General features: G+C 35.8%; 1 protein-coding gene across 1 annotated transcript; it reads left to right on the top strand.

The window, feature by feature from the left end:
* The first annotated feature begins 14,405 nt into the window (after nt 1–14,405).
* On the top strand, nt 14,406–15,962 carry LOC116176859. Its single transcript, XM_031495668.1, has 3 exons — nt 14,406–14,623; nt 14,686–15,103; nt 15,156–15,962. Exons 2-3 carry the CDS (start codon nt 14,690–14,692, stop codon nt 15,774–15,776), a joined length of 1,035 nt encoding a protein of 344 aa, XP_031351528.1. The 5' UTR covers nt 14,406–14,623; nt 14,686–14,689; the 3' UTR covers nt 15,777–15,962.
* The last annotated feature ends 9,512 nt before the right edge of the window (nt 15,963–25,474 follow it).

The raw sequence follows: 25,474 nt of genomic DNA, 5'->3' as shown, positions 1-25,474 counted from the left end.
TTTATAAAAGCGCGAAACACCCACGGAAATTCGGTCAGCTTGCATTATTCACTTTAAGCTAATGCAAAAACAAGATTTGCCTTTGATTAGTCTTTGTACCAATATCGTGTAGATTTTTCTCCTGAGAGAGATAGAACTAATGGCCACTCGCAAGGTTTTAGCTGTTTATGACCTAAAAATATTACAAATAGGTCACTGTAATATATAGATCTGCTATGCCAGTATTTCAGTTGAAATTAATTTTTAGTAAGAGGATCAACATGTAGTCAGAGAAAATATTAATATCAAAATAGGCTTCCGCAGAAACATCGGAGCTATAATCCATAGGTAAGTGAGTTTGAAATTTCCACATTTCGGTAGTATCGAAAACCAATATGTAATCTAACGTTAAATCAGGGAATCGCGAAAATAATAAAATTTACCTTTGAACTTCAGGTCGCAAACTTGCAAATCTGAAAGATAATATCACCACAAACCAATAAAAAGGTTAATGAATCGCACTGCACATAATATTGCGAAGTAGCAATGCTAACGTCTGACACGGAAGCTAATCGTATACTAAAACTGTAATACTCCAAAAGAATCAATAATTTGAATGACTACACTTAGTAAAATTTTGATCGACCACGACTGTCCTGACAGTCCGGATATAACAGCATAAAAGTGACGTTGAAGTCAAGAATTACGATGCATAAATATCCAAATTTCAATTCAATAGCAATGCAATCAAATCAATGCAAAACATAAACCAGATAATATGAGCCGAGTCTTTGGAATAAACAAACAACGTAGCTAAGAATTGTAAATATCGGCTTCGGATAAAGCTTCGGTAACTTCAGAAACTTATTTACGAAGCAACGGTACTAATAGCGGCGTAACACAGCTAATCTGAAGGATACAATGCAATCAAACTAACAAAAATGAATATCGTAGTAAACAAAAGGGATCATCAACAAAATCGGTTGTCGGACGGTATATTCTTCGTAGCGAAGCAAGTAGTGTAAGTAAAATCGGGTATATCGGGCAATTTACAAGATCCTTAACCTCCAAGATTTCGTAATATACTTGCGGTTACAACTCAGAAACAAATATCGAAATGTAGGTAAACAAACCTCGTGTGAAAATAGGTCACAACTCACAGGTAATAGTTTGTAATGGAACCGAATTTGCCCGCTAAAATTCAATTTAAATATTCCCGAAACCGACTCTGGCGCGGCAAAAAAAAGTCAAGATTGCGCTTTGTTTCGTTTCCGTGGAACACGTGTTTTTTTTCTTCTCCGCTCTACATAGAAATGGGCCATAATTTACAATTAAAATGTCAAATACAACCCTATGCGAGGGAACTTATATCGACCCGACGTCTGGGAGCACGGTCGATATTAACAATTTTTCGTCTAGGATTTGTTTAAAAAGGAGAGATTTGGGCAGAGGCATTTGTGCTTTTGTTGAGAGCAGAAGTAAATTTTTATGTTTCCAATAGTGAGTGCAGCTTCGACAATTACAAAGGTGATGTACTCGTTTTTTTATCTCTACGTCTATTGGATCCATCTAATAATGATAGGATCGTGTTCGATTATTTGCCAATTTAATGTTATTCTCGTACAGCATGATTATTGCCATTTATAACACATTATAGATACAAATTGCACTTTTAATTATACTGGTCATACTTTGAATTAAATGCATAGAGATTCTACATAAATATGTTGTTTATTTCCAATTTATAGTACTCCTTTGTTCCAAGCGCTGGCAACATGAATTACTGACCGATTTACGTGTATTTATTTATATTTAGATACAGTATGTTCCCTTAGGGGCGATATTCAATACAAGTATGCAGAACTACATTTTAATTTATCATTGAATTTATTGCAGCACATTTCGCTTTTGTTTGCCTGAATATGCTACTGATTATTTACAGGGTGCTTCATCTGGGAGTGAGTGACGTACGTTAGGTGGTTGATTGTTACATATTGCACTTGGCATTGAGAATTTATTACTTGATACTAATGTTTTGCCACGACATGTTCCTTTTGTTGTAATGTGAAATGTAACGTTATGCTCCTACTATTTATTTGAACCGGTTGATTATGATTATTAATATTTGACAGGGTGACTTGTTTCGAATATGTACTGTGCTAGGTATATTTGATATTGATATTTGATACCGATATTTAATATCTCGATTTGACGTAGCAGAGGCTGGCTAAAGTTCAGAACTGACATACGCAGAGATATATATGTTATATGTACTGTTTTTTTTTGTGTCTTCGAAAAGAGCCATCTTGCCGATGTTGCTAATCAATGCGTTGAGTTGATCCCTGACATGTAGTGACCGAATATTGGTTTTGTGTCAGGCTTTGTTATGCCAGTGCAAATATGCCAACTGTCAACGCCTACATAAATTCTGTGTATTTTGTTTATGATTATGTATGCGTGCGAGTTTGCCGATGGTTGCTCTGTTATTTTTGTTATGTCATGATTCAGTCTATTGATCGGTTACTGTCAGTACTCATGGTTGAGAGCCTGAAGTTCGGTAATTTATAACCCGGCACTTTATAACTAGTGGGTTGGACTGGCCCTAGACATCTGTGAATGAAAGAGTTGGGATCCCGCTTGGTCGTACATGAGGACGCAAGCAAGTTTGAATTTAAATCTCGAGTTGCTCATTCTCTGGGGGCTGGCCTGGGTTTGCAGCCGGTAATGTAGAAACAACCACGCGTCGTTCATCACTCTTGCCAAAATGGCGGGTCCAAATTTAAATGCTAAATCATCCACGTACTGTGTGGATAATGCGTAATATCCAAGTAGGTCAACGTAAAAGGTAATCCAAAAGAAATAACAATGAGAAACTTAAAAAAAATTCAAAAACTTTGAATGAGCCCTAAAAAAATAACCCATGTTAAGGAAAGAATGCTGCGTAATCAAGTAACATACCTAATATTGTTCAAACGTTTCAATTGAGTCACTATAAACATCAAAAAGAAAGGAAAAAATAACACCAAACATAATACGGTCAAGTCAAAATAATAAATCCCTGTTAACCGTTACGACACGAAGCCAGTAAGCTTAATGGCGCACCAAAAGAGAAATTTGCATCGAATCAGTTCTAAGGGAGAAAGAATATAACGCAAAGGGATGAGAAGCTTTAAGGGGAATGTGAGAGTCTAAAAAAACTTGATACCTTCAAAGGAACTGGAAAGATGGGAACATGAAGGGAATTTCTGAACTTCGAGAGGTACCTACTCTAAGAAAGCTTGAACGTAAAGTTGAAGGGAACAAGAAAAACCAGAAAATACGTTCTGGGTTTTTAAAAATTAACCCATAACCAGACCAGTCAAATTTTGTGAGTATTTCTGTAAAGATAATTTTAAAATCTTTAAAATGATTTGTTACTCCCGATGGGAGGTGCACATTGTCGCACGTAAATTTAATTACATGATTTACTTATATACTTTCGAAGAAGGAACTAGTACATTTTGCGAGGCACAATAAGTATTTCCAAATTCTAAAATAAAGAAGTAAGCTGCTTTTTATACGAAATAGCAACAATCGATCGTGACAATAATGGCAATGGCATGTTTGAAAGTTTCTAAGGCAGTATTAGCACATAAACAAGACTTTAACTTAAATCTAAATTGAGAGTTAGGGATATGGGATTTGTAAGATGTAAAGTTATGCTAAGACACGAGGTGTGATCATCAGCCCTCGGCCATCCTGATTTCCAATTGCAATTAATTCAGCCGGCACGAACACTAATTTACATCTGCGGACAGCTCCTTGAAATGCCTTCTACGAATTCTGTGTAGCGGCAAAGGGATAGATGGTCCATTGCTTTCGTTTATTCCCTATACTTTAGACTTTATACTTAGTGTCTTCTAAATGTTCTACGCAAACGGGAAACTGACTGTATAACGGTTACTTTTATACTTTAATTTCGGAAATAACATGGTGACGTAGAACTCAGAAAGCGCATCCTAAAACTAACTCCCCCAAAGACTCCATTAGTTCTATCCTTCCGAATTACTCTGCACTGCTATATCATACGATCGAGGTAACTGTGAAAGTACACAACGTTTCGTTTCACAAAAATATAGGTTTGGGCTCTTATAAAAACCACCCTATACATTCGAGAATATTCTATCGCATTAGTTTAAATATTTAAATAATTCTAATCAAGGGTACCAAGAATACTGGCAAGAGGCGATTCATGGAACGCGTGGAGGAACTTGAACTAAGAACATCTCGAAAACGGTGTGTCTGTGGAGAGTACTCACAAAGGAAAAATGAATTGTGTGGACGAGACATATCTACTAGTGGTGTCAATAACATGGAAACTGCATCGAGGATATTTCATTACATATTATCACGCATAAACCGCCATATCTGTTCGAAAAGGATTCCTTTCGAGCAGACGTTCGTAATACATGTAGGTAGGTACCTATTAGGAAAAATAACTTTCTCACCATACCGCTCCATAAGACATCACATTATTAATAGTCGTTCTCCTACAATGTTGCTAAAGATTATAATATACTACCGGTATGTTTGAAAGCAATTAGAAACCCTGGAACTTTCAGGGTCATTCTCAAGCAATATTCTTTAACCTAAATGTCATGTGGTGTCAGTGATACAATTGTAAATAATACTTACTATAGTATTAACTGCTTGAGTGGAAGAACAGCTCAAACCAAATTTCGTAAGTGTACCATTTTAGTAAACGCTATGCTAAACTTCGCCAATTCGATATACAAAAAGTAATAAATTTCTTTGTCGACATAACTTTCAATTGAGGTAGTAATAAAAGTATTATTATTATTATTATTAATATTTTCAGATATTATGATTTTTTTTTAAATACGTTTTATTTGCACAAGAATAAATCTGAATAAAAGCCAACAGATTGATAATGAGAAAGTTTGATTTACTGATCCAGAGTGTTCACAAGAAAATGGTAAAATTTACAAATCTGAAAATGCCATAACTATTTTTTTGAAGTAGAACTATCACTATTTTAATTCGCTGTTCGATAGTCTCTTGTGTTCTCTCCAATTTTGATTAGTGATGTTCTGGGCTTAAACCCGTAGATTTAAGATTATTTAATATTTTTCACAAAAGTACCTACATTAATTAATCAAGTACATGTTTATACACCGGAGTAGGCCATGATGATAATAAAAAAAAACAAAGGAATACCAGAAAGTAAACAAGTGCCACAAATTAAATATAGTATATGTCGTAGATTATCTGTAATAAAGATAATAAGATTATCTAAAAAAAACTAGTTGGCCTTTCTCAAAATTCGCTTTTTTAATTAATCTTATTTTACTAGCAAATAGGATGTACCTACACTTGCAGCAAATACTTAATTTGTGACACTTGTTTACTGTTTGACATTCCTTTGTTTTTTATTATCACAGCCTACTCTGTTGTATAAACATATTCATTAATCGATAGGTATTATTGAGAAAATACTGAATAACATAAAAACAAAGGGGCACAGGACACAGAGCATAAAAGACTATCGAATAGCGAAATAAAATAGTGGTAGTTCCATTTGTAAAAAAATAGTTATGGCACTTTGAAATTTGGAAAATATACCATTTCCTTGTGAACACCCTGTATAACTAAATCTAACTTTCTCATTATCAAAGTGTTGCCTTTTATTCAGATTAACATTATTGATTAAATGTAAATCAAGGTAACTGCGATTCATCAGAGTGCTAATGGGAAATTATTCGGAAAAAAGTTAATTAGATCGCAACGTTGACAAAAAAACAAAAAGTTTCCATGTAGATTTTAACCAATAAGAATTGTTGAGGTCCATCTTGATGTTGATTATCACACTTCGACTTCTTCAATTTTTCCATTTTCAACTTTAAACGTTACGATTACTGTAATTGGTCTATTAGGTATTGATTTTTATAATTAATATACTCTATTTGTAGCATCGATTTTTTTTGTGATATTTAAGACCAACACATCATTTTCTTTCAATTTGGTGACCCAATAAGACTGTTCCCCGGCCATATCTCGGGAACTGTTCGTCGTATGACTTAGGGGTAAAAGAAATTATTGGGTAAATCGGTTATGAAAAATCGCTGCAAAATATTTTCAAGTTCTGCCATCTTAAATTTTAAAATCGCATTTTCTTTAAATTTCGCATAATAAACTAAACATTTTTTTCACATTTTTAAAGAGAACCAGTTTATCTATCATTTTCATAAAAACAAAAACTCAGTTATTTCAAAAACATAGATGGTGTGGGGCGTTTAATTGTTTATAAATTTGGTATCGTTGAAAAGAGCATTCCTTGGGCAACAAGAATCAATATAGCTAAATTAGTTGAATCCTTCTCCGTCAGAGGTCGAGTTTTGACACTAAGATCCAAAATCCTAAAAAAATCTAAAAAATCAAATGGAATGAATTGACTTTTATGAAAAAGTAGCCAAATAACATCCAAAGTGAAAACCGTTTTTCAAAATCTCGTTCCTAAGCTCAAATATTGGGAAAATGAGATTAATTAATCTTATTTGACGTATTTCCGGTATTTGTCGATGGCGCGAAAGATTGTTTGGAAAAGAACCCTACACTTTTAGGTAGAACTTGGAAAATTAAACAAATGAAACACTATGAATTATAAAATAATAACAGCCGTAATTTGTAAATTATTCTGCTGTGTTTACATTCAGAAAGTGCAGTTCTTTGAATTTGTAATCTTTTCTAAAATGCCGATTTCTAACCAAGAAGCAATTAATATGCTGGCGGCGATGGTTCGTGGTCGATTCGGATAACGCAAATAGAAGATGCGGGCAGCGATTGTCGCATTTTGAAAATACTCAAAATATATCGCCAGCATATTAAATGCTTCTTGGTTAGAGATCGGCATTTTAGAAAAGATTACAAATTCAAAAAACTGCACTTTCTGAATGTAAACACAGCAGAATACTTTACAAATTAGGGCTGTTATTGTTTTATAATGCTTCGTGTTTCATTTGTTTAATATTCCAAGGCCTACCTAAAAGTGTAGGGTGCTTTTCTTTCGCGCCATCGACAAATACCGGAAATGCGTAAAAAGTAAATTTAAGATACTTACAATTTAAGCATTTTTATTTATTAATTAATGAATCTCATTTTCCCAATATTTGAGGTTAGGAACGAGATTTTGAAAAACGGTTTTCACTGGCCTCTTTGGATGTTATTTGGCTACTTTTTCATTAAGAAAAAGTCATATCATTCCATCTGATTTTTTTGATTTTTTTAGGATTTCGGGTCATAGTGTCAAAACTAGCGCCCTGGCGGAGAAGGATTCAACGAAATTAACTATATTTTGGTTGATTCTTGTTGCCCAAGGAATTCTCTTTTCAACGATACTAAAATTTGGAACTGTCGTGAAACGCTATCCGATTGGCTTATATAGTACCTACAGTTGAGTGTTCCCGAGCGATATTTCCTGGAAAGATTATGACACATTTGGCTTCGTTCTTATCGCCGATGACTAATTTTCATGGCGCGTAAATGTCTATGGAAATTTCTGGAATGTCCGATACCGTACATTAAATTGAGGGCCAGGCGCATTCATTTTCGAGCTGTCTCGAGGTAAAATAGTAAGATGGAAAAGCTACTCGAGTGCCTAACAAAGGATACTGATAACATAGATAGTAAATACTTGCCATTTACTTTGAGCATCCAATAGTAAATGGCAATGAAAGTGTGGAGCAGTCGGACAAAACCGGATAAATCCATTTTTATCTGAATGCTCCTCAATTTCTTCGAAATGGAGTTTAGGTGTTTATAACTGAAAACAACCAATTGCAAATGTGCTACGCGTTTAAATTGAATCGTATCAAATTCTAATCTGACATTTACGAACGTGATTGATGTCAGTCAAAGAAAAAATCAAAAGCTGGATCGACTTTTTCTAGAATTAAAGAGGTGGTCGTCTTTTCAAAATGAAATTCAAAAAGGGAAGGCCATGAATGAGTAGCGGTTGAGGCATTTGGAATGTTTGGCAAAGAGGCTTAGCGGTTAAGCCAAATACTATACCAGAATTTGCTTCTGAACATTCGAGTTAAGGTAGGAATTTTTCAAAATTTGTGTAAAAATGAATGAAACCCTTATGAAAGTGGGCGAAACATTGAATTTTCGTTCAACATTGACATGGTCTTATCCCGAAAGTGGGCGCCATCTTAATCCCACTAGGTAAATGCTTTTCTAAACGGAAAGCTCAAAAAATTATCTTCAAGAATACATCAAAATATAGAAACCCATTTAGACAACTTTTTGGTGACGCCACGTGAAACAAATGACTGCATTAATTTTTTTCCCGTCTAATTTAACACTATAGGTATGTTTTTTTTATCAAATAAAAGTATAATTATAGTCGCTACAGTCTTAGGCTCTTTTTCTGGAACAGACTGTATAAGGGGCAAGCGATACCCGTCATCTAACAGTGCCCATTGTCAATATTATAGGTAACAATCTAGAAATCTATCTTTGTAGATTTGCGAAAGGCGGAAATTTCAAATTAAAGTTTAGAGATACAGTCGAAATTTCCGGTAGCAAATCCCGAAACTCTAAATATGCGTTCCTCTTTGCCTCCTATTTCTTAAAATTGATATTGGTACATGGATTTTTCTATGTCCACTAATTAGATATAATTTTAAGATTGAGATTTTTTGGCAGAGTGAGAATTCAATTTTACACCACGAAAATGTAACTCAACAAGTAACATTAAATAATATGCATCTTTCTTGTACCTTATATTGTGTAAGCATTGTATCTCTTAGAACAGGTTGACCTTTTTATAATGAGAAATATGAACATACGACCTGGAACACAGACGGCTTAGGTTTTTCGCGACGACCTACATGTATTAGCAGGGTTAAAAATCCGATCTAAACTATTTATAAAGACGTAAAACGAGCGCGACTAGTCGATTAGATATGAGAGAAAATGATTATTAAAATGCTTAGACGCAACTGTAATACATCTCCGCAATAATGTAATTAACAAAGCGTTTTACATCATTTTGATGAAGTAGTAACAAAGCAACATTACTTACGAATGAATGAAACATAAACACATAGAGTCGTACATAAACAATTAGACAAATGAGTAATAATTCATGAAGCTATGAGTTTCAGACCAAAGTACTAAAGGACTATTGAAGCAAAAGGAAAGCACGCCATTGGTCACCATCCCTATGGATTATTCCGTCTTTTGTTTCAACCCTTGAGGCGCGGGTAGAAGGGTCCAGCAATGGCCGCTGTTTGTAATGACACTTGGACGGACCGAGCTACCCCGAATTTCCTGATCCCCCGCCGCACTTCCAACTTCTCTGACAACCACAGACGCTTGCATCCCTTGTATAAGTTCTGTTAGTATTGTAACTGCTTTCGGTTCACTTTCCTACACTGACAAGAGTATAAATTAATTTTTACAGCCCTTTTGAAATGGAACGCTACCGATTGCAACCGTTACGGAGACATTAGCAACCTTTTTCAGGTAGTCGATCCCTTAAAAGGACGGACTGGTCATGGATTGGTCAATCCCGAATTTTTACCTGAATCTCTCTTGTAACGATCTCAACTGCGAGGTGCGATTGCGATTTAAGAAAGTGGGAAAATTAGAAAATTCTCCTTTTTAATTTCGGAAACGTGTTCGCATTTATGATTAATATCAGTAATGTGTTGACAGTTTACTATTATTAGGGTTTTTGCGGCGTGCTCACTCCCTTGTATATTAGCGACCTTATGACCTAACGTCCAGGTGACAGATGACCACCCCGTTTATAACTAGAGTAACCAGTTATACTCGTGCGACAATTTGCCAACAAACCTAATCCAGAGTATAACGTGTTGTGTGTTTATCATGTGTATCGTCATGTTTGCTCTCAATAATAATGAAATAAATAAATAATGGTAAGACTACCTACTAAATCATTTTCATGTAATTCTCGCGCACTTCTGTTGCTTTATTATCTCGCCGTCTTACTACTTTCGTAATGAAGTCGATATCTTTCATCCTTATGTAGTCCCTTCTTCGTCTTGAGGCGTTTATTATACGAGCCGAATTGATTGATTTTAAAGACTGTTTTTTTGACTTGTAGTCACAATATTAGCAGAACATTCTGTGCCTTAGGCTGTGATAATTTTTGTTCCCTCCCTCTCTATCACGTTAGGTTTATTATTTTATTAATATTTTTATTAATATTTCTGATATTTAAGATTTTTCATCAGAAAAAAATTCTCTTTACGTGATGATTTTGTCCGTCTGTTGCAATCGATTTCTACGAGTTCAAGGATCAGTGCTATTGAATATGAGCCGGATTAAGAGTCTTGTTTCCGAATGCGAGCCGAGTGGCAAAAAATTCCCCTACAATCGTATGCGATTATTCGTATTTTGTTATTATTACATTAATACTGTTGATACATGATTTAGATATGTATACCATTGATCGTGTTTTCTGTATCAGCAAAAAGTTTCTTGGTGATCCGTCAACAGACCTGAGTTTAAACTACCTTTTATATCCGCTCTATACAGTGACTTTGTAAATTTTCGACACAATTTAGTCCAGAGACTCGTCAATTTCTTACTCAAGCCTCTCGAGCGCTTTCATTTGCTTTCAATTTTAATCTCTCCTCAACCAAAGTTTCCCTCAATTTTTCATCAAACATTTGTTCAACCTCTCCTCAAATTTCCTGCACGTTCCCATCAAGCCTGCATTCCCAGTTTCTTCTCACATTTTTTTCCCAGCTCTATCAAGCTTCATTCAAATTCTCGAATTCTATTTACCTTCCCCATCTTGTCACAAATTTCCTTAAAGTTCTCCTCAAGTACGTCTCAAGTTCTCAAATTCCCTTCAAGTTTCCCTCAAGATTTATTGAACTCCTTTATCATATCTGAAGTTCATCCTAAGTTCTTTCCTCAAGTTGCTCTGAGGTTTTCGTAATCTTCACGTTCCTTTCACGTTCACACTAGGTTTTCCGGAAATTCTCCTCACTGCCCCTCAGATCAACGAAATTCCGAAGTTTTCAACAAATAATCTTTAGATCTTCTTATATATTCTAAAATTTTTAGCAAATTGTTAACCCATATACAAAGGATTACAATAATTTATGCTTCCGGTCTTCAGAAGCCTATCATGTACGATTTTCAAAGTTATACCTTAATCTACACGACCCTACATTTGGAGCTCTTCTTTGATGGCAAACACCATATCCACGATTTTCCACTTCAATTTCTACAAACTTACCTTCTATAGTATATCGTATTTTAATTGTTGAGCTGTTATACCCCATACCACATTCCAAAGTGTGCCACTCATCGTCTGGTGGAAGATTTGTCTACGAAATTAGCGCAACACCTCCAAGGCATCGCCTCTCAAAGCAGTTCTTTTCTCTTAATCCACATTTCTGCGTATTTGCAGTAGTAACAGTAGCTACCGGCTGCTATACAGTCTGTTTCAAATTAAGTCGACACTATTGCTAACTTTCTCAGTTGTAGAGTTAGTAAGACGATTAAATTACCAAAATTCTATATTTTTTTCTACTAAATCGAAATCTGTCATTTAAAAAATCATCACATTTTTCAGAGAATAACAAATATATTATTTTTATATGAAACACCCTGTATATTATTACACAATATGACAACTTATTAAGTTCTCTACAAAAGATCCTAATGTACCATACCCAAAATACTTCAAATAACCAAGATTTTTCAATTATTTTTTTTCAATCCAGTTATATCCATGAAAATGATAAACATATACAGGGTGTTTCGAAATTCGCGCAAACGTTATACAACGAAAACTGAATAAAAAGTTCCTTTACCAATTTTTGATCAGACCGGCACTTTTCGAGTTGTCGTTGTTCGAAAAATCTGAAAATGAAAATGCCAGGAAACAAAAGATAGTTCAAAACAATTTATTGTAATTATCGTACTTATAACAATAACTGGAGCTAGTCGATGTTCATATGTTAACCCAGAATCCCGCGTAGCAACGCACTTGCCATTGATGTAATTAGAAAATTTAAAGAAAACACAGTGCAATTAAACCGTTAACTTTATGGAGTGGATTTCCACCGAAAGTTTTGAAATGAAACTTTCTTCTGATCCTTCAATGTCTTTCCATCTTCTAAGTTTTTTTAGTCTTTGGGGCATATCTGACTCTTCACTGTGCTCAAATGGACCAGAACTCAGATTCTTTAAAATCTTTGATTTTTGGGTTTCTTTCCATTCTCCATTTTACACTTTCTTCAAATTCTTTCATTTTCTTCAATTATTGCGATTTCCAGTTTATTCAAGTTCCTTCAAATCCACAGATTGTTTTATATCATTCAGATTCCTCGGATTATTTAGTTTCTTCAATATTTTTCGAACGTTTTAATTTTTCCGACCTTTATTTTTCCTATTCTTCGAATCCATATTCATATTCTATAGATTTGTTCGTTTCTTCGAATTTTTCTTCAGATTTTTATGTTTTTTACCGCTTCTTTGAAGTTCTCCACTTCTGCAGATTCTTCAAATTTTTAAAAAGTCTTCGGATTCTTCAGTTGCGTCGAATTCATCCATTTTCATATTTTTATGAGTCTGCAGTCAACCTCTAACTCCACGACAAAGTAGATACGTTGTCCACACGTACCTAAACGTGCATAATTATTCTTTACACGTAGGTAGTTGACAGTCCTTGAGTGTGACAGTAAATAGTACCTACGCTTTTAGGTTATGACAAAGAGATATTAAATTCGGCCGCTATTTCCCTTAAGTTTCTTATGGGATTCTCTTCCACAAAAACAAATGTTCAGTTTCATATCCGCCGTTAAAACTGAAGGTTGTTTAAGGTGTCTGATGTGCATCGCATTTTAACACCTACTAATTTTAAAGTGATCAACACAGAAAATAAGCCTCAAACTATTACCGGCACTATACCAATTGAGAACATCAACTTGTTGTTTAGTTGAATGCATCACACATGAACGAAAATGAAAATAGGAAGCCAAAGCAATAATATTCCAATTAATTAATATGATAGCCAGATCTTCATTTGTTTTAAGAAGTTATTTTGGTTGCATAAAATTAGGCGTCCTTCAGAAGAGTTTTTGTCATATAAAAGTAGACATAGGGAAACAATGCACACAAATCCCTATGTCTTCTAAATGAATATTAAGCGCCAATAAAAGCAGCCTCAAACCCTCGGATAAACAGACGGGCGGACTTTATCTTCATGAGCACATCATTTCAATGTTTAAACTACAACGATATTTTAACTGGCACTCCTGAAACTTCTCTAGGGGCGCGTGAACTTGCGATATCAGCAAATTAATTATATCTTAATCTAAAACGCACATCATAATATACGAGGGACTTTTTAAAATTATCTACCTATAGTTATGATAATGACATCAGACTAACAACTTCCTTTGGCTGTCAAATAACTGCTTGTGTAGTAAGTACCTACTTTAATATGTCTGTACGCAGTAATCAACATTGGGCAGTTTTGACAGTACCTATGTAATATGACTGAATAAGGGAAAGGAAGACGTACTAAAAGCAAGTGGAGTGTCTGAAAGTACATTATTCAAGATTACAAACCAAAATTTGGGCATGTAAAAATTTTTAGTCGATGGATTCGCCTACTCCAGAGCAGAAACTTGTGTGGGCAGGACAAGATTTTAGCATTGGAAGTGCTTATGTTTTGTATGGGGTATGAATTTACCAGGTTTGCCGAGTAGAAAAGAAGGCAAGTGGTACTTCACTGCAATCGGTAGATTCAGGCAAAGTCGCGGATACTGTCGATACGGTACTTACTTAACAGTGCGCAGGGGTTTTGTTAATTCGAATTGAAAATGCTCGCACAGCGCCCGTGATAGTATTAGTTTAAGTAGATTATTCCGTGTGAATAAGGGTTATTTACGGCTTTATAGGTATACGGTTATCATTTCCAATGTCTCCGGTGGTTGCAAGGATTGCGAAATCTGTGAATTTTTTCATTAGTATTTAGACACTTTGGCTAACGATGACGGTTATTTTTTTGGGGATTGTCAATAGAGACAAAACATGGGTGTGTCACTGCGACTCACGAAACAAACTCCAAAATCGCGAAAAAATGGCGAACAAACACCATGACTGCAGAGTCCATAAAGCTCGCCATGTCCAAGTCATTATAACAAAGCGAGAGCTAACAAAATTACCGCATCCGCTCTACTACAGTCAAAATTTAGTACCATACGACTCTATTTTGTTCAAACATCTAAAAATAACTCAGGAATCGACAATGTGAGCCAAATGATGACCTAAAAAACGCCGCAACGTTATTTTTGAAGTGCAAACAAACAATGGACTAAATGTATTAATGTAGCAGGTAGTTACCTATGCAGGGAAATACATTTTTCTACTTCCATTCGTGAAATGAAATTTCACATATCGATATTAATGTGTAAAGCGAAATATTTAATACCGATGCGTGAAATGCAATGCAATTGTTATGGGATTTATTTCACGCATCGCTGCCATAAGAGCGTACACACTTTTCGACATCGGCATTGTTATGGCGTAGTGTGCTTTGGCTGCAATTCTGACGTTTTGTTATTAGACGCTAGATTTACTACTGTCAATCGTAAGTTCATTATTGTAGCTTTAAGAGACATTTTCAGCACATTAATCTATAAAATTTAGCAGCTATATGATGGATACCGATTTGCCAGGCACCCCGCCTAAAATCACGGCTATAGCCAACCAAGCGAGCACCGCCCTACTACCAGTTAAGTCTTTCACCATATATGAGAACACGTACCAGAAATTTATGGAATGGAGGCATCAAAATAACATTCATTCTTTCTCCGAGAATGTTATTTTAACTTACTTATCTGAGTTATCAAAAAACTTTAAATCTTCAACACTTTGGAGTAGTTATTCGATGTTGAAGAGTACTCTCAGTGTCAAGCAAAACATAAATATTGGTGAATATCCTAAAGTACGCGCCTATTTAAAAAGAAAAAATGAAGGATACAGTCCAAAAAAGTCAAGAGTTTTGGAAAAAGAACAAATTTTGAAGTTTATAAAGGAGGCACCTGATGAAACATTTTTACTGGCTAAAGTAAGTTGTTATAAATGAATCTTTAAATGTGTACTTGTTATGTTTCGTCTAGGTCATTTTAGTATTTGGATTGGCTGGTGCTCTCAGAAGAGATGAAATTTACAAACTAAAGACAACCGACATCCAAGATATGGGAAATATCCTTATAGTGCATGTCCATGACACCAAGAACAAGATTTCAAGGAAATTCACCGTAACTGAACACTTGGAATTATATAAAAAATATGCGTCACTTCGTCCACAAAACTATCCCGAAACCAAGTCCTTTATTAATTTTCAAAGGGGAAAATGCACTCGTCAGGTGATTGGCATAAATAAAATTGGCAAAGTACCTTGCGAAATTGCGAAATATTTAAAATTGCCCAATTCTGAAGAGTACACCGGTCACTCTTTCAGAAGGTCTTCTGCTACATTACTAGTAGAAGCCGGCGGAGATTTACTTACTCTAAAAAAGCATGGAGGATGGAAATCTTCGACCGTCGCAGAAAGTTACGTAGAAAATTCACTCAACAAGAAAATTGAAGTTTCCAATAAAATATTGGCAGTCCAAAATAACACTGCTGCTAAAAGCACTGTAATGGAAAAACCATTAAGCGATTCAGCGAAGGTAGAAATTAGCAACCCGACAAATTGTACCATTACTATTAATAATTATTATAACAAAGAAAATTAACCAATGTTTAATTTGTCTGTGATGTTAGTTCAATAAAAAGTTACTCTGTTATATGTATGGTCGTAGAAAAAGTATAGTGTGTAACACGTGCGTGAAGGATTTTGTACACTCTCGTGGTTTGCAGCACTCGCTACGCTCGTGCTGCAAACTCCACGCTCGTGTACAAAATCTCACTTCACGCACTTATTGCACAATATACTATTTTGAAGCTTTGTACTGTCTCCTTCATAATTTTAAAAAACATGCCCTCGTACGTAAGTGCAGGATGGAAATTTTGTCTGAAACACTGAATATATCTTCAAAACGACATTTTTTTAAAGAAGCCATTTATGGTATCCAGAATTATAAAAAGTTTGCTACTAATCAGGTCAAAATAGACATTTCAACAAAATTCGGATAGAGCTGATTTTTGGTAGACGCCTTGAGTACACACGTAAAAATAAAGTGCCAAATGTTCCCATAGATCCCTTGTGTGCAAAAAAAGTTATTCAAGGTCAAAGGTCAAAATGTTTAGTTTTTTAGATTTTTCTCGAAAACTAAGTAAGTTTTATCAAACATATTTATAGTTCAGACAAAAATTGTAGATCATAAAATTATCTATAAAAATGATACTTATACAGTCACGATTAAAGTTTTCATTCCACGACTAACTGTAACAGTTTCACCTTATCAGAATGGAATCAAAGAAAATCTTTTTTAAACACGTTTTTTATTAGGTCCTATTGCGGCTATCGATTTCGACCTTATAAGGTCATCTTCAGGCCGAGCGTCATACGGTGAAATGAGGAAGCATGTAATATTATTAACGGTGTTATATGTATTAGTTATCAGGAAAGATATTGTTTAAGTATACTAAAAGTGAGGTTGTGTATGAAAAAAAGAGTTTCTTTGATTCCATTCTGCATCACACAACACGTTTAAAATAAAGAACGATGGAACAATACATCAATCGAATTCACCTTATCAGTCAAAAGCTAGGTCAAAAGTTTATTGCAAATAAAGCACAATTGTTACATTAAAAAAAATATGAATTGGTACAAACTGTAATAGTAGACGCTAGCAATAAACACTCGAAGTTTTCTTAATTCGTAAGGTAAATCCCGGAGTAGTATAGAACAACTTAAGACCTTCTGCAGGGGCACCTCTAAAAAGCACTATGCGGGTCACTCTGTAATTGGGCGAAAGCCTGTCGAGGGCCCAGAACAAGACGGACAATAAATAAATAAATAAATAAATAAATAAATAAATAAATAAATAAGTAAATAAATAAATAAATAAGTAAATAAATAAATACATATTGAACACGCGGACAATACAGCAGGCAGAACGCAAAACAGAAATACTGAATCAGATCACTTGTTCTAGTCGCTCGCAAACTCACTCGTACACAAACGTCACACCTATGAATAATTAGCGTCGTAACATGCGTCTAATACTATCAAAGGAGATGTGTCAGAATTTTAGACTGGAATTAACAAAACAATTCCTCACTTTTTAATAAGTAGGTACCGTACCTATCGACAGTATCCGTGACATTTCCTTCACCTACCAATCACGGTCAAGTACGGTACAATCGTCACTTGATGCGACACCGTTGTCTTTTCTGCTTGAATGAAATTCGTAACTTTGTACCCACATACCTATACGAAACCTTAAACATTTCCAATGTTAAAAATGTTAAAGATATACTCAAACTTTCCTTAGACATTAAGTTTCACGTAGTTCCGAAACAAACTACAACAAATTGGGGAAAATATTGTTGAGGTACACATTTGATTCGCGTGGAATCTACTTCTATTTAGTAGTTTTAAACTTATATTAAAGACAGATTAGATATATAATTCGTATACATTTCGTGGTACAGTAGGCTGCATGCTAATATTCGCTTACTCAATTCTAAATACTCTGAAGCATTGCAAATTTTGAATGAAGGTTGAAGGTTTTTACCGACCCGAACTTTATCTGTTCCAGAGAGAAAAAAATGTGTCCGTGGCTGCCCTTGTCGATGTTTTCATCAGGGTTTGGCAAACGGATATTCAAATGAGCTTATAAATCTGCTCATTAATCTGACTGTAACCCGTGTAATAGGATTCGTAACAGGTAAAAGGCACGGAGATGAAAAAGGGATGCTGAGGTGAAAGGTCAAATGATGGCTCGTGCCACATCAAATTACACACAACAGACCTGTATATAAAAAAACGATATAGCACAGGTGTTACACTGCGCATAAACGGTGTTGGAACGCACAAAAGGATGGACCACACTTGATGCTGCAGAACTGGCTTATTCATTTATTCCCCATTGTGCCACTCATCTCCTGTAAAACTGTTGAACTTTGAACTAATGAAACGAGTTTATACCGAATCAGAACTACGAGAGTGGTACATCTTACAACTTTATGAAATATAATTTCTGCAAAAGAGCAAGGAGAGACTGTGATTGTTTTATAAATATTAAGCGTGTTTTCATTCACATTTCAATGCTTGTACTGGGTATCTAGGCGACAAATTTTTTCCTTTAGAAACTTGACAACATTATTGCCCAGCGACTCGAAAGGTTTTGATATGTGGAGAATTTATGCACCAGTAAACAGGTAGATTCGATCAAAGAAATTTGATTCAATATTGCGGAGCTGCGGACATCCATCTGTCCGAGGGAAGTAGCGCCGGTAAAAAAATTAAATGCTTTTCTAATTGAAGTCGATGCCGTATAAGTGTTGCATTAATTAGTAACGTAATTGAAATAAAAGGCGAGCCAAGCTGAAAGTCACGTTCAGTAAGATTCTTTTAATAAATTTCAAAGGGACTGCCAACGCGAATGTGAATTACAGAAATACTGAAATCACATAGAGCGGAGCTTCTAATAGAGAGAGCTTTGCCGTTTCTATATGCCTATATTGTGCGCAAGGGTAGTGATCTTCAAGACGTTTAGAGCTACTTTGTCTGATAATGCATGTACCCAATTTTTGATTTCCTGAAAAATAAAGCTTTGAAATACGACAATAATGTCGAGCTTACCGGTCTGTGTTCGTTACCTGGGTGACGTCACAAAGGGGTGTGTTGCCGGGATACGAATCCCTCATCCTTTCACATCTGCATATCTACCCCAATCATACAGTCAAGTTGTCGTGCATTTTCAATTACTTTTTAATCATAGACCGGGGAACGTCAATTTGAGCGTCTGTAGTATAAATGCGCCGTTGAAAGACACAATATTAAAATATAAAAAAATATGGAGATTCCTTCTTAGTTATTAAATTATTGGCATTTTTGTAGCGTGTCTGTATACCTTCTTATATGCCTGCCTTTCGAGCATGGATATCTCGTAATTTTAATATAGACATATTAGACATCCCACATACGTTACATTCCCTTTTCACGTATATTAATTTATACCTATTTTTTTACGGTTATGTAGGTCTTTATTATTATTAATAATACTTTCCTATTTTTCCTTGGAACAAAATTACTTACTACTAAACGCCATCACTGCTAACAAATTAAGCATCGGTCGGCAAGATAAAAACAAGTTAAAAAGTCATTATGCACACATAAATGACGAGAGAATATTTTTCTCCTAATAATATTAATGCTAGGATCGGAAAACAAGTAAAAAGGTTTTCGCCCTAAGTCGAATAACTTCAGCGCATTTTCCATAAATTGATCAATACTTCCCCAAAGGCCATACCTATGTGCGCTATGCTTTTCATTACTAGAGGCATATATGGTTAAAATTTTAAAGAAATATCTTCATAAATAAGGAGGTTGACACTTACTGCGGAGTTGACATTGCGCATGCGCTTTTTAATCTGATATTTACAATATGCAATACGTTTGCTTTTACTATAAGCATCTTTGGTTAAAATTTCAAAGAAATATCTCCATAAATAAGAAAGTTGGTATTGCGCAGTGTGCGCATGCGCACATCTGATTTTTACATATGCGATATATTTGCCTTTACTACAAGTATCTGTGATTAATATTTCAACAAAATATATTAATAAATAAATCGTCAAGATTTTCCTTGACTCTGGGCCAAAGCAATACGCTACCGAATGCAAAAAGAACGAACTAAATATCTTGAAAACTGTAGGAGTAGTTAAGCCTCGGACAGACGACGGACAGAGAAAGTGGCTGCAATAGCGCACCTAACTTCGTTGGAAAATGCGCTAAAAATACCGATAGGCCCGAGTTCTTTACCCCAGTCTCTTTCAAATGACCGCCTAATCGTCGAAGTCTATACAGGAACAGACGACGCGCCACGGCGGCGCCACAGTTTTCCACACCCCTCGCAGAGGAAAATCAAACGCGCTGAAGAGGGCAAACATGATATTCATTGGACTAGGGAAGCAATACCGGGATCGCGGGATCTCGAAATACCGGGATCCCGCAGCATTTTTGCGGGATTAATCCCGTAAAGAAATTGAGCGGGATTTGCGGGATTGCAAAATGTATCGAGCAAGCTTGGGGACGACGTTGTTTAAAATTTATGAATAAAACGCGTAACGGAGAAATGCAGATACGTACAGGTCGTCCGTAAATCGTAGGGACATTGACTTTCCGTTTTTCTCACGCATTCGTTATATTTAAATAGTTCAAAATATTTTAGTAACAAAAGAGAGCTATCGAAAAAGTTTTCAAAATAAAAATTCCAAGATTCGATGGATAAATACAGTAGACGTAGAAAAACATCTTTCAAAATGGCGGTTTTTGAGATATTCACATCAACTTCCTTATTTTAAATGGAAACCATATTTAATTTGTACGTCATTTCATAGAGAAAAAAATTACAAAATCAGTGATACTAAACACTTAATATTTCATTTGGGAATCAACCTTACATTTTTGCCTCGAAGTTTACAATGTATTTCTTATGGCAATAATTCCATGGCCGTGTCGACGGTGACTATGTGAGACAATAAACGAACGAAAAATGAAATACTGAGTGTTTAGTATCACTGGTTTTGTAATTTTTTTCTCTATGAAATGACGTACAAATCCAATATGGCGTCCATTAAGAAGTTGATGTCAATATCTCGATAACCGCCATTTTGAAAATTTTTTTCTACTGTCATTGAATTTATCTCATCCAATCTTGCAACTTTTATTTCAAACTTTCTTCGATAGCTCTTTTTGTTACTAAAATATTGACATTTTTTAAAATGGCGATTTATTTTTTTCAAAATATGGCATCAAAATATTTATCAGCATCAAAAACTACACAACTTTGCCAATTTAACCGAATCTGTAAGTATAACAATAACATAGATAACCATCCTACACCTACTCAATTTAAAACACCCTGTATACTCGTCGATTGTCTATAAAGACTTTAGTAGTACAGTATGGCTGTATTAATTGTAGTGAATATTCTAGAAATCCAGATAAACATGGAAGCCGAAAGCGGATGTGGCGCATCCTTTCCGGGAAATTACGATATATTTTGTTCGAGAATATTCGGTTAATCCGCACAAAATTGCATATTTCCCAATACATTTAAAATTTTGCGGGATCCCGCAAATACCGGGATCGAAATTTTGCCGCGGGATTGCATTTCCTAATTGGAGCTAACACCCAACGAAGGCGAAATGCGAACTCCAACGGACTGTAGTGCAAGACTGCGACTCTGCATGGGCTCCTCCCGCTGTGCTCATCTCTAAGCGCGATGGTTCGACCCCTGTTTGTATAGACTACCGCCGGCTTAACTCAATAACCGTTACGGATGCTACCCACTTCCTAGAAAGGACGCTAAAGCGCCAAAGCTCAGCTTATTTCCACGTTGGATTTATACGCTGGGCATTGGCAGATCGCCGTTCTACCGGAAGACCGCAACAAAACTGCATTCATCCACCGTTCGGATTATACAATTTCGACGATGACGTTTAGATTAAAAAATCCGCCGCTTCGCGTGTTCCAGTGTTAAATACATTACCATAACTCCATTAGGTAAAAGTGTCGACTCCGAAAAAAGCGGCGCGATCCAAAAAACGTTAAACAGTTGATGAGCTCGTAGTATCGGATCGGAGGTTCGTACCAACTTTGGTATCAAAAACATTAACATTAATACTGAAGATGATGCGGCATGACAATGGGCCGAAGTCCAGGAAAGCGCGTTTCAGAATCTTAAGACACGATTAACCTGTACTACGTCAAACCGACCCTAGGGCTCCATTCATACCAACGACGCTAGCAACTATTTCCTAGGTGCCATCCCACTGCAAGGAAATGGGAAAAAGTAGGGTCCGGTGGAGTACGGAAGCCGCCTCCTGAACAAATAAATTACTCGATGACAGAATGCGAAGCCCTTGCCGCTGTATGACCCGTGGAGAAAATTCCGAGGATATGTAGGAGTACCTACGACACTGGCTACCGACCACCAATCCCTCAACTGGCTGATGTCTATCAAGACCCCTACTGGACGACTAACTCGGTGAGCACCGAGGTGCGCACTATCCATCCGACCGTTCTGACCCTGCAGTACTTTCCAGGGAATACCAACGCTCACAATCAGGGATCCGGACCAGACTGAAAAAGAACCGAAAACCGGACCGAAACCAGTATTTTTTTCAGGACCGAAAACCGAACTGACGCCGTCATTCCTTAAGAAATGGAAACAATGAGAGCCTGACCCTAACTATTTTTTCGTTTTTTTACGCTTCTTAACAGTTTATTGGAAGTTGAAAGACGTACCGGCAAACACTGAAAATTGATAAAATATTACTCTATGATTGCCATCGGTGGATTATAAATTTTTAATAAGATGTCGAAATTGAAGGCAGTGCATGTGGCGATGGCGGTACTTTAGCCACTACTGTAAATGTAAATAAATTAAACAAATATAGCAAACGAGCTCCTGGGTATGGCTATAGCATGTGCAAAACCAAATTTTAAACATAATGTTAGTTTTGCTTTAATTTAAAGTGTATATGTATGAAATTTTATTTAACTGCTTCCATAAATAAGAAAGGTGGCACTGCGCATGCGCAAAACCAAATTTTGAAACTGGCGTTATATTTGCTTTTATTCCAAGTCGATATGTATCAAATTTCATTTAAATACCTTCATAAATAAGAAAGTTTGCAATTCGGTCTGTAAATGGTCGAGATGCGCAAAGGGCACTGTGAATGCTGATCGATTAGGCTCAACTTTTGGAATTGTGTTTAATATGGCTAAAGCTATGCGCATATTAAATTTCATGCAATTCGGTCCATAACTAACGGAGATGTCAAAATGGCCTACTTTATTTTTTGGTGTACATTGCCAATTCACTTCACTCCGATCTACAAATTTGATAAAGAATCCACCTGCAAAATTTCATCGTAATCGGTCCGGTCCATTCGTTTATGAGTTATCGGGCTAACGGACGGACGGACAGGCACCGCAAAATTATAAACTCGCTAGGAGCTCGTTAATAATAAAATGAGGGGCGAGGTTTTAGAAAATAAAAACAAAACCAATACTCCCATTACATAATTTTTTACCCTCATCGACGAAGTGTTCTGGAGGTTTGGGGTGCCTAGGCGCATCATTAGCGACAATGGGATACAATTCGTTAGCTCATCTATGCCGCACGTATTGCAACCAGGTGACCTAATGCTTCCATTCGTTCCCTCAGCCACACGGCCAAAGATGCCACCGCCAAATTCGGGCCACGGAGAGACTTATGAACGCCTACGAAATGGTTTTCTTATTAATGAAAATAGCCGTCTTTAATCATTGATTTGTTCCGGTCCCACGAATTAAATGAGAGATGCGGTAATAAATCAACAACTCACGTATGGTTACATTTGCAACGTTGCGGAAGTCGCGTTTTCACAATACAGAGATGGCCCAATCTTTATTCTGCAGTTTGTAGCAGATAAAACCAATTAAGATAAACCAGTTATCTCTGGTTGCTAAACTTTAATTTAAATCTCCCAACTTCCCTACAAATTTACGTTTACCTAAATTTTGAAATTACCAAACCTGTATTTCGACCACCCTGTAGATACTGTACCTTCAACAATGTACACCCCTAAAAATCTCCGAAATCGAAAATTCACACTCAAAAAATAAATCCAAATTAAGAGCTACCGTTACATACAAGGAGCATAATCTTCATTTTATCAACCCAATACTGGCATCGCAGGTATGATTAGTCACGTGCAGATAATGTAAACTTCAAATAAGTACGATGGTACCCTCATTATCGAAAAATATCGACATTTATTTGACACTTTTGTTCTACGAAATTTACTAGATTTTATGCAAACGTTTTATTGATTCAACATGCAAATAAAATTTTTCAAACAGCAAAAGTAAATAGTCATCGTGTAAGAGGTGCAAAAACGTTCCATCCTACACAATAGCAGATACCCCTATACAATATTATTATTTTAGGAAAGGTTGAATTGTTATGTTATTGGATACCATTAGCCATCATTGCTTTCACATTAATTTCTCTTATTTTTTCTCGCTTTAAATTGTAATTTGCTTAATACGATTTACTATCTGGGTATACCTATATTAACAATATGTTTGTTTTCAGTCGCCTTCCGCACCCGTCCGAAATGAATCGCCGCACCCCCTGGGCCGAAACCTACTTCTGGAACAAGTTCCGAAATTAAATAAAAGATTGCAGCTTTAAAATTGCCTACGGCACTCGCGATGCAAATGAGCGAGGAACGGCGAAAAGGGGGACAAAATGCTAATGGTTTAAAGAGAGGAGTAAAAAGCGAGGAAAGAAAATTTCATCATCAGAAAGAGGCTCTCAGTTACAATCGAGAAGCGAGATAAATCGTATTATTTTTCGGATAAGAACCAGTTTACGTGCTCGTTTTTCATTTCGAGTAATTAATTGGCGTCGTTAATTGGCGGTTTAATTAGTATTGAGCGGGGAGCTCGATGTGTTTATCGTTTAAACGAGACTTGACCACTGGTCGCTGCTAACCAATAAAAAAGTTTGTGAAGCGGTCACCCCTATAGGATTAAAGGAGGGGACCTACATAAGGGATAGTCTGATGTTTGTCCTTTCATTCTATTGGTAGTTGTTTGGTTTGTACGAGTTTATTATTTTTGCTATGATTTGATTTTTCTTTTGTTATCATTAATTTATCATACAAGGAAAGGTTGGACCACTTCAAAATTTGAAGCTACCCTTTTTTAGGTACTTACTACTTATTACTTTAAGTTAACCGCCGTGTGTTATATTTTGCATGAGCCTGCATGATGCCATTGCATGCAATGTCTACTTTTGCTTGCTTTTGTTTTAAAGATTTTGCATTTAACAACATACAAGCCTTTGTAGTTACCTATAGTAGTGTGAATAAAGAAGCTCGTTTTTGTGTTTTATTAAACCCTTTCCTGGAGTCGAGCATGCAGTTTATGATTTAAATAATTTACTCCACCTTCCTAACCCGATGCAAGTTTTCTAGTAACAGTAAGTAAGTACATACTTGACGAAAAGTGATAAAAAAGTATCTGCTACTCGTACATAACAAATTTAAGTCTCTAGGGATGAAATATCGTTTGAAGATTGCAAGGTGAACCCTTTTCTTAACCAATTGTACTAAATTCTTATTAATAAAACAGAAAAAGAAAATATGTAAGTCACTTTTTCTTGTTATAACGCAATAATCGGGCCTAATCATCCATAACTTAATAAACACCTTTGCATATTTGCATTTAAACCCAATGGGACCTTAAGGAAAGGTTTCCTTT

This window comes from Photinus pyralis, unplaced genomic scaffold (genome assembly GCF_008802855.1).
Source record: "Photinus pyralis isolate 1611_PpyrPB1 unplaced genomic scaffold, Ppyr1.3 Ppyr1.4_LG7, whole genome shotgun sequence".
NCBI classification, from domain to species: domain Eukaryota; kingdom Metazoa; phylum Arthropoda; class Insecta; order Coleoptera; family Lampyridae; genus Photinus; species Photinus pyralis.
Note: the sequence above shows the minus strand (reverse complement) of the source record. Positions and strands in the feature narration are given on the sequence as shown.